We start from the raw sequence: 11146 nt of genomic DNA on the forward strand, positions 1-11146 counted from the left end.
AACCTCTCATTCGACTTTCTGTATTCCTCTTGATGTGCATGAAAACTCTTTTTGCAACATAAAAAAACACTTCAAGGCGTTCGTTATAACACAAAATCTTTAGTTTTTTAGTAGTGGTTCTTGTTGGTGAATTTCGACAGATTCTACCTGTTATATCTTAAGGGGTACGAGAACAAATTCTAAGAGCATCATTAAGGTGATCATTTCTATCTTCACAAATTAACGTGCTAACTCTTTCGCAAAACATGCGTCTGTAGTCAGATGACCCTCGTAATCGTCAATTTCGTTTTTTCTACATGAGGTACAACATTTCCCTTAATTTATTTTTCTTTTACGATTGATAAATAATTAAGCATTTTTAACTCTAAATCAATGTCACTTTTTAATAAACATAATCTGTGAAGGTTGGTACAAAACCTTGAGAAAATATGACATTTTCATCTTCAATTTATAAATGTGATACTTTGTTATAACTCATAAATGCTATCCATCCACATCGGCTGACTTTGGGAGCCTAAAATATTTTACACAAAGAACAATCTTATTTGCTCGTAATGACGATGTATTTGCCATCAACAACTACGTTTTAAACCTCTGACCAGGTGAAACAGTTATATATCTATAGGTATACAAGATGTCAGACATTGAACATAAATATTACTCCTCAAATACCCTAATGAGTTTCTCAACTCCCTTAATCCATCGGGATTACACTATTCAAGTTAGACTTAAAGGTCGGTTCTCCGATTATGTTGAGAAACCTTTCTCCAATAGATGGACTTTGTTATGGTACTAGATTGATGGTTGTCAATTGTGTCACCCAAGTTATTGAAGCTAAAATCTTAACATGAGATAAAACTTGCAATTTGTTATTTACTCCTAGAATCTCTCTAACACCGAACTCTTCTGATTTGAACATTCAGTTCACTAGGCATCAATTCCCTATTCTGTTAACACATGCAATGATAATAAATAAGTCTCAAGAACAGTCCGTTACACATGTTGAAGTTGCTTTATGTTTCCGAGTGTTTATCCACAACCATTTATAAGTGGCTCTAAGTGTGCTGATAGTAGCCGGATTTTCACATTACTTCCTGAGCAAACAAGTTCTTTTTCCACCAATAATGTTGTTTATAGTGAAGACTATTGTAGTTGTTTAGCTTATCTCCTCCCTTCTATATCTTATTTGGCAAAAATTTTAAACTTTTTCATTTGTTACTCCACGACATATTACATTCAATTATTTTTGTTATAATCAAGCATCTTTTTTTATTGTGCATATTGTCTACACAGTCTTTTTAAATCGAACTGTCCAATTCACAAGCAATCGAGAAACTGTTGTTGATTCCTTTAGGAATGAACGATCAAATAAATCAAGATGAAATTAGTGAATTAGTAATAGTTTATCTGCCAAGCTTAAATGTTTTTCTTTCCAATTTGTAAAATCCATAGTTCCTCTTTGATCTCACATTAAGTACATCAATTATTTCATTTCAAAAAATTGAATTGTGATTTGGACAACAAAGAATCATCAAGACGTGCCTATATATGTGGAGCCGGATTTCTTAACCAGAATGGCTTTATGTTGTAAGAGTTTAGTATATATTAACTTACTAAAGTAATTTCATCGAGTATATGTACATATTGTTTTCGAGCTAATGAATTAGGGTTGTTTGTTCTTTAGTTAAATCGCCTAAATATGGATGCACTAATTCGACACTAAACTGACACTAGGGAAAAATTTATTTCCAGCCTTTAAAGTGACAAGACATCTTAGTTGCTACAAAATGTTGTATTTCCTATTATAATCGGGTTGAATGACTTTTTTGATAACTAATTTACTCCAATCATCGTTTCACAAAAGTACATACGAACAAAAGTATATCTAGATAAATTAATTGTGGAATTTAAACATCAACTTATCGTAATGTTTTCTTCTTTAGAACTCTGTGAACAACCACATTCGAGAAAGTTCGATTTGTTTATTTATTTTGCAAAAGTATGATTTGGATGGGAGAAACTTTATCATATGGATTGTGTTACGGATTGGATGTATGCCACTTGAGATACTACTACATCCAGAGATAAATTTTATTTTTGCAAGTGCAAAACATATTCCCTATTTAATTTTTTGGTTTACATAATACATGAATTCACCTTTTGATATCTTATTTAATGTCCAGGTTTCTTATTGTACAAACCTGAAACACATTCTCCTTTTGGTTTGGTTTGGTTAGGTGGTTTTTGTTTTCGTGTTTTTATTTTACGACTCGTGAGAGCAAGACAAGAGTAAGAAAAACAACTTTAAATGTGGAACACATTTACCACAAATATGTAACTATGTAACGTGCTCCACAAATTTCGCTGTACCGGAAGCACGAGCTATACCCTAAGTATATTTTAATTTTTCAATATCTTCGGCACTAATAAAAATGGGCCCTGGGGAGGAGGGGGGAAGCTGCACGCCCTCACGCCCTGCCCCAGGTGCGCGATAGCTTGTACATATTCATATTACACAAGTATGCTCATACAAAAGAGTCTTTAGAGAAGGTACAAACTAGTAATGAGGTTTGAAGAATTCGTTAGCGGAGGATGTTAGTCTCCGTACCATTTTCTTTTCGTGTACACCTAATGAAAATATTTGATATACAAATGATTTTGCATTTATTGACTTGTGTTAACAGGTTATCAATAAAGTAAACGTAGATACAAGTGGACTGTATTTAAAGTTTTAAACCCTACAAGGCGGCCATAAGGGTTTATACAGCCTCTAGGACCCAAAAAGTCTTTCAGGATGACAGTTACATGGTTTATTTAACTCGCAATGTATTTTCATACTATATGTTTCATGATATATATTCACAACATGTGATGAACCATGTGATGAACCATGTGATGAACCATGTGATCATAAATTCCTTGTATTGTTTGATTTACATAATAAGGAATTTTGCTCTTTCATTTTAACAAATTTAGTTGGGTCAAACTCTATTAGAAACATCTTTTTTTCGATCATCTTTCTTTTCTGATGAATTTATATGTGCAGGTAGGCATTCTTTGGCATCTACTTTTTTTTTTGTTGAAAGCTTTGGCATCTACTTTATCATTAGAAGACCTTCTCATTCAGAAAGGAAAATGAAAACATCTACGTATATCTGCATATCGCACATTCAAGAATTAGAACAATAAACTCCGGTCCTCGTAATGCAAATTTGTGTTGGAAAAAAGGGTTCTGTTTAGATTCAAGAAAGGCTGGTAGTGTGAAAAATGTCATGCCCAAAGTCAAGAAATGCCGAATATTGTTCTAACTAGAAGAATATAACATAAACAAAAGAAACAAATATAAAGTTGCAGGAATCAACCAAAAGAAACAAAACTGGCATGGGTCAATTTAGTGTTTAAATCTTCATCGAGTAAAAGTACAGAACAAATTTCGCTCCTTTCTTTTTCTTCATCATTACAGAGAAAAATAGATGAAGATTTTCAGTGAAAATAACCAAGAACCTGGCCTCCCACATTCTGTTTGATGGCTTCCTCGTGATCCAAAACTCCATTTGGAGTACTAATCACAACATATCCCCACTGCATAGAATCAAACAACAAGTTGTGTTATAAATTCAAATGTTGATTACTAAGAACAAGAAGTTGCAGAACTATTATGAATAATTGGTGAAACAATATTTTTACAATAAAAGATCAATTCGTTGTTTCAAAAATTGGTGAGGTTAATAAAAATGACAAGAAATGAACAATTCAACTTCTGGTTAGTGGTTACAAATTTCTAGCACCTTCCCTACCCTACATTGGTGAGTCGATAATCAGTACTTCGAAAGCGATTATGGATGGCATGTTGTAATCATTATACTTGATTATCTCTCTCTCTTTTCCCCCCTCTCACTTCTCTCTAGTGACTTTCTCTGATTTTCAATTTGTCCTTTATTTTTGAAACTTTGAAGCAATATTAATAGAAGGGAAAAGGATGTACAAGTGAATAAAAGAAAAATAGGATTATGTTCCATCACCAAGTCCTCCCATTTAAGCACAAAATCGCAGTAAACTGCCAACAAAAAACATAAAGGAGTGGTAAGATGTCTGCCACTTATGAGTATGTTGTTTGCGTTTGAATCCTTGAAGATTTTGCAGTTTCTATCTTTCCATATTGCCCAAATTATTGCTGCTGGGATGAGAGCCTATAATTTCTTCTTCATCTTTTTAACTTTTAAGTACTGCCATTGCGAGATGGTCTGTGTTACCAACTTGGGGAAACACCAGTAATTTCCTGATTTAGATCATTAGATGTACAAAAATCCCATAAAATTTGGTGAGTTTATGATCCCACTCCACAGCCATATGAAGATTTGGTGACTTTATGATCTATCCGTCCCTTTCTTCACCATACTCTTCCTAGTTTTTGCATCCAATGCACCTATTTTGAATAGGCATCGCTAGTCTCTTAAGTGTGTTGACGGTTGGAACCTTGTGCTTTGTGGCAGTCCCACACTACAAAACTAACCCTTGGAGGAATCTGTGCTTTCCAAATGAGTTTGCGGAGATTTGAGTTTGAGGTTGACTCTGTCTGGATTCAATCTGTTCTAACAATGTTTAACTAAGAGATCTTCGTTTCCCTCCGCTCTCCAAATTTTCCTGTATATTTTTCCCTCTATTGGCCGAAAGTTATCAATAACATCCAATAGCTCTGTCAAGATCAGGATTTCCCAATCATTCAGGTTTCCCCTCAATAGAATCTCCCAGGCATCATGGTTCCACTTGAATTCTTGGTGGACTGTTACTTCCTTTGCTGGAAAGACGGAATATTGCTGGGAACTTATCTTTTAATGAGATTGTGTGGCACCAGACATCGTGCCAAAAACTGATACTCTTGGCATCCCTCAATTTCGATCTCGTAATTGTCCTAAACTCTTTGACCTACCTTGTATCCCTTTCCAAACTCCACGGCCATATGAAGATTTTGTGAGTTAAAGATTTTTCCTTTACTTAACGCAGTATCTATTATTCTCATCTGTTGGGTTAGTAAAGGAAAAATCGAGGCTTTCCTTCTCCAACTTCTCATCTAATCGAGGCTTTCTGTCTCCAACTTCTCATCTGTCGATGTCTAGGGGAAACAGGCTTAGGGTTTTGAAGCTAACTATTCTAAATGCCAAGTCTGAGTTGTTTTCAACATTTGATAATGGGCAAAACATAATTGGCTTACTTACTATCAATGGTAAACTAGGAACCTCAAAATACAATTTGAAGATCACGAGCGTGAAGCAAGAAAGAACAGTCGAAAACAAGGATGTCGACGTAACACAAATTACTAGAGAAATGAATAGTACACCCTTATACAAAAAAGGAAACTTAGTTCATCAAACTACTAGAGAAGTACGTAATCTGTAGTTTCTAGGAATGAAATCATGAGAACTCGACAATCATCAAACTACTAGAGGATAAAACCAAACCTGTCGAGTTGGAAGAGTACGTAATCTGTATTCTTCAATCTCCTTGGCCCTGATGTCTTGTCTATACATGAGAACCCGACAATCATTTATCCTGCCTTGAAGTTCGACGGTTATTTTTCCCACTCTATGTGGATCAAATACTTGAAAATCTTTAATATATCCTGGAAAGAAGATCAGCAAGTTTAAAAGCTATATAGCTTTAAAGCACATATGTTCAAAGTTCCAACAGTTCTAACAAGGACAAAAACCCATATTTCAAACTGATCTTAATTTCAATACTAAATACATAAACAAGAAAATAAGACAACATTGAATACACCCTCTAAGTACACTGAAGTTCATAGTCATTTAGATCATGCCCCATTTCACAGGGCTCCATAACTAAAACAAAACTAAGAAACAATGTTTATAAAAAGTTTTAGGAGTTGAATTTCTAGGAATGAAATCATGAATCAGAGTTCATGGCTTGTCTAAAACTTAAAACTTGATAACTACGACATTCAAGGTAACAACCGAGTAAACAAATTCAAAGTTCGACAAATATAGAACCAAACTCAAGTTTGAACTACTTGAGATATGGTCTGATTTCAATTTTTGGATGGGAAGGGATGAGAGACCTAAAATCAGTGGAAGTCATTGATTTAACATATATAAGCTAAGCAAATACAAGAATCTGATATCAGATTAACAAATAGCTTGCAGGTCAAAGATAATCAAAATTTCTTCAAACAGATAAAAATTGGGATAAAAAATCTACTTCCTTTCCGAAACTAAAACTTAAAATTGAGATTATGTTTTTTAATCAATAAATTCAAATCATAGTCGTTAATTAGAACAAATAAAATCGAAATTGCCCTTACTATTTCCATAAGAAATGAAATAAATCAGATTAAAGTAGAAGAGCAAGGTTTTGAGGTTTTGTGGGTTTTAGGATACTAGGGTTTAGATGGTGAGTTACCTCGATCCTTCATGATCTTGAGAAAGGAGGACATAACATGGGAGATAGGCTGCAAGTTAGCGGTGGCTTTTCCTCTCTTCTCTGCATTGACTATCGTTCTCAGAGCTTCATTCAGTATCCGCCTTCCCATCTTTCTATATCTTCTTCCTCTCTCTCTCTCTCTCTCTCTCTCTTTCTCTCTAAGCACATTCAAGAGCTCCAAATAAACCCTTGCTTTTTGACATAGTCAAGCAACTAAAGGACTCAAAAGGCCAATTGGACAAAATTTTGGGGTTAAAACGAAATTAACCCACATAATTAGGAATACACCCCTAAAATGAAAATTACTCTGGCGTAGGCTCCTATTGGCTTGTTTTTCGTCAAAGAACCATTAAATAGTTCACATGCAAAACACAAGCGTGAACCGTGACAAAAATACACCTCATTATAGTAAGCACATCCCCATTTCTCAAAAACTTCATAGCCGCGTTCCTTGGATTGGGACTGGGACATATATCATACCCAAAATTCAGTGTGCAACTTGAATAAGATAGATAGACTATTTCCAATTAGGAATTGTGGTTACAGATAATAGGAGCTAGAAGAAAAGGCATGGCCCAAGCCACCACTCTTTGCCCAGGCGCGTGGTTTGACTCTTAGCCGGGCCCTTTTGGATACTTTTATCCAGATCTAACCCGTGCATTTAATCACATTCCCTCTGGTCAAAGCTTCTGATCGAGTCGACACTCTTTTGTATAACCAGTTGTAGGATCCGATCGTCGTTAGCCGCGACTCATCCGGGTGACCTGCAGATCGTAATTGATTTCTAGCTAAAAATTGAACCTTGGGGAGTGTACCTTCTTCGGGGTGATCTGGTGCCCTTGTATAGGATGCTTTGGACAGACTGTTGATAGATAGTGTGGATGAAGCGGTTGGGATCCACCGTTCGGGATTGAGAATACTCTTAAATAGTTAGGAGATGTAAGGTTTCCTCTTTCAGTTTATCTCATATCTTGGATATTTAGGAGATTTAGGATTCTCAAACTAATCATGGCGTAGCGGCTTGTCGTGACGCACTCCACAATTGAGAGATGGAGAAGAAGCAACTTGAGTTAGAGCTTCAATCTTCGAGAGTTGATACGTAGATCAAGAGCTCAGATCTAGAGGTTGTGTGTGTCGAGAAGGCTACCTTGGAGCTTCAACTAAACCATCAAGAGTCACGCGTGCCGGCTTATGGGAAGAAGATTGATGCTCCTAAAAACAGAGTAGCCAGGTAAGACAAACTTCACCTTCAGAGTGAAACGTGCAATTTTGCTGAAATGACGGGGCTTAGGAAAAAGTGATTCTAGATTCAAATAAGGAGACGAGTACTATCGCCTTATGCGGCAACAACCCTAACTGGGTTTTAAGTCTGGGTGGGAGTGTATTCGTCGTTTCTACAACCTTGACAAGATCTTATCTCTTCGCGGAGCCAGCAAAGACAATGTGAGCGAAATTGTTGCTTCTTTTTGTTAGAAAGGGATAACAAGCAGTTTTCCTTTCAGCGATGATGAATGAAATGATGAGGTTATGGATTCCGTGGTGGCGGTGGAGGATGATTCTGACGAAGACTCCACTTTTTCTGTACATCAGCATCCTTATGACCCTTCTCCTCCCGAAGGAGGTCTCTAAATTGTTTAATTGTTTAAGAATTTTGAGAGCTTTTTTGGTTCTTCTTCTTTCTTCTATATTAATGAGCTCTGAATCAATGAACTCCTGCACACAAGTTCATAAAAAAAAACGTTATTCTGTTAGCATAACTTTGCATGACCTAAACTTACTGACGCTCACGTCCTAACTTACCAATGCTCGAAGGGATCTCTTCTAGTTTTCCTGCGAAACCACGACTTTAGTCCTACCTGTGAAATATCTTAGAATCTTATATTTTTCCGCTCAGGGCTGGAAGAGCAGGGATATTTGCATATAGCTGGGTCTATTTGTCGTTGGGTCCTGAATTAATAGGACTTGTTGTGTTTTTGTGAGGTTAGATAGGGATCCCCTTTCGATTAGGCTCCCGAATTGAGCTTTTGAGACCCTATTTTGAGTTTCTTAGCCGACAAGCTAAGTTGTAGCGCAACTCTCACGTCATGACACGTCGTCTCGTGGTATACCGCGCGCAGAATCTATCCTGGCATAGTCCCGTTAGTCAACTACCGTTGACTCCATCTTTGGTTTTCCTTAATTCGCTCGTCCCAACTCCGATTTAACTTCCATTTTTGCCTCTGGATTCGTCTTTCACTCTATTTTCACCCAGATACTGATTTTGGTCACATTTACCAGAATACCCTTGTCTCTAAATGACCAAAATGCCTTTCGAGTATCTTTTTCATGTTTTTAGTCGTTTTTCATACTTAACTCCGCAAAAGACACCTAATCAAGAAAACCAATCATTTTATTATAACAAAGCCTCGAAATGGACTAATTCGTCTAACTAAATGATTCGGATGAGACATTTTCATGACATATCAATGTATGCTTGAGCAGGGCTTATTTAAAGGTCGAATATGACTTCTCCTTGATCGCTGGTCGTAGCTGGGTTATTAAGGCTGATGCTTCCTAGAGCAAGGCTTTTTTAAGTTTTGAATAGGACTTTTCCTTGCCCCAGTCGTAGCTTGAGCTATTAGGGTTGATGCGTGCTTCATTGTTTGAGCATGGCTTATTTAATTTATCAACTAAACCTCTGTCGTTGGCATTGGTGGCCTTGTGGTGACTAGTTTTGTGACTTTTTTCTACTTTTTCAATACTTAATTTGAAAAATATTCTTCGATTTAAGAAATCTTAACGCTCCTACATGCAGAGGCTTAATGCTTATTGAAATTAGGTAAAACAAATTAACTTAAATGGAGGCTATACCTTGTGGTCTTGTTCACCCTTCGTGCAAAGATCTTTATTCTTGCCTATCGAATACTTCACCTTCTTCGGGCTTTTCCTCCGCTATCTTGCAGCTTTTTGTTGAAACTAGGTAGCACTCTCGTGCTATCTCTTGGCTTCCTTTAACAGTCCTTACTAAACCTTGCGGGATTCAATGAAGCAGTTTACCGGAGAAGTGGGATTCAACATCACGGTCTAACCATTATAACTGATACCAAGAAGGACAAACTTTTCCATTTTGGGTTTATAGTCCTAATTTCACTGAATATTTGGGAGTAAATGTCAAATCATCCCTTTTCAGAAAAGTTCATGAAAATATAAATGAGCTTTAAATCAAGTTGTTTAGACTTCCCTGTTATCACAAATGTCACGGGTGCGAGTCCTGTAGTAAGAGGTCTGTCTTATGGCGGTTAATGCGCTTATTCACCTCATGTTGTATCTTCGTATTGCAATTCTCATGAGATATGATGTATCGACCTTTCTCGTTTTCTTTTAGTTTGGATCGTGGGCTAATGCTTAGTAGAATTAGTCTTATACTAAAATTTCTTTTTCGCGAGCCAAACTTTAAGAATTCGACATTATAGGTGATCTTGAAACTAATACATTTAAGGTTCTTCAAACATATTCTTTGAGGCATATGTTAAGTCGTGAAGTTTTTATATTTTTAATAAGTCAATGTTTAACTTCATTCCATTCTTGTACTGATTTCAAGATTTTTAAGTTAAAATAGAAAATGGATTATATTTTACCATGTACCGCGACGGTAAAAAAAACCCCTAAACTCAATAAAGAGCACCGGAAAAAATTATAAAATACAACCCAAATTTAAAGGCCAAGTATAATTTTTGGGCGGCACGTCAAGCTTCCTGTTCTTGTTAGGTGTTCGGCCAAATGGGATTTACGTAAGGAGCGTGCTGGTGAAGAAACTTCTCTTGTATGTGAAGGCGTATTCGATACTATTTCCTTCAGGGTATGTCAAAGTTTGTTCTTACTTTCAATTCCTTAAATAAAAGGCAAAATGGTTATAATCTCTGTTCCATTTTTGGATGTAAGAGATTATCCAAACAGAAACAACTTTAATCGTTTAGTTAATTAATTGTAATTAAATCTTAGCTTAAGGAATTCATCTTTGCTTAATTTAACACAGCTACTAAGTTTAGATGAACTTCTTTTTCTTTTTTCTTGTTGAGTCGTCAATTGTAGTAGACTTTCATTATTGTTTTTTTAGCAAAGGAAGGGGAGAATTTAGTTTCAAAATTAGAGTTATCCTCAGAAAACTTATAAATTTAGGTTTGATGCCGATTTGAGAAATTACCAAGAAACAGAGGAATTGTTAATTATTCACTTCCTTATGCTTTTTATATTAAATTATTAATGACGGGAAGAAGAATTATTTCAGCTATGAAAACCCCTATAACAATCAATTTACTTAAGACTCTCGCCATATTTTAGTGTTAACTTAACACATTAGGGGCAAGAATTAAGTTGTTACGAATTCTAACCAAGTTCGTTGCACAATACTGTAAGGCCATTTGTTCTTCTTCTAGAACCGATATTAGCCTAATTAATTTGTAAGTGCAATATGAAAAGATATAAGGCCATGTTTGACGCGCAGGAATAGCGTGGGAATGAAATGTGATTCCCGGGAATGGTGTGGGCTCGGGAATGTGATTCCCTCAAAAAGGATTAATAGCAAACCCATGGGGGAGGCAGGTTTGTGATTCCCATTCCCCTGGAATCACATATATTAATATTTATTGACAAATATATCCTTAACAAAATATTGAATTACCAATTTTATTTTTTTGTAGGATTTGGTATTAATAAGTACTATTTATGT

General features: G+C 35.9%; 1 protein-coding gene across 1 annotated transcript; it reads right to left on the reverse strand.

Annotated features, from left to right (window-relative positions):
• Nucleotides 1-3367: 3367 nt before the first annotated feature.
• On the reverse strand, nucleotides 3368-6666 carry LOC147567893 (small ribosomal subunit protein uS8my-like). The gene is made up of 3 exons (XM_086654395.1): nucleotides 6418-6666; nucleotides 5460-5620; nucleotides 3368-3582 (listed from the first exon to the last, which is right to left on the reverse strand). Exons 1-3 carry the CDS (start codon nucleotides 6545-6547, stop codon nucleotides 3484-3486), a joined length of 390 nt encoding a protein of 129 aa, XP_086510521.1. The 5' UTR covers nucleotides 6548-6666; the 3' UTR covers nucleotides 3368-3483.
• Nucleotides 6667-11146: the final 4480 nt, after the last annotated feature.

Source organism: Eschscholzia californica, unplaced genomic scaffold (genome assembly GCF_041429995.1).
Source record: "Eschscholzia californica isolate CP2 unplaced genomic scaffold, dmEscCali1.0.p SCAF_1, whole genome shotgun sequence".
Taxonomy (NCBI): domain Eukaryota; kingdom Viridiplantae; phylum Streptophyta; class Magnoliopsida; order Ranunculales; family Papaveraceae; genus Eschscholzia; species Eschscholzia californica.

Bases quoted from the DNA above. Each gene is read 5' to 3' on its own strand.
- LOC147567893 (XM_086654395.1), bottom strand. From the start codon at position 6,547: ATGGGAAGGCGGATACTGAATGAAGCTCTGAGAACGATAGTCAATGCA. The intron at 5,621-6,417 runs GTAACTCACCAT...TCTTCTTTCCAG, and splicing joins CAAGATCATGAAGGATCGAG to GATATATTAAAGATTTTCAA. The intron at 3,583-5,459 runs GTTTGGTTTTAT...GATTCTATGCAG, and splicing joins GTACTCTTCCAACTCGACAG to TGGGGATATGTTGTGATTAG.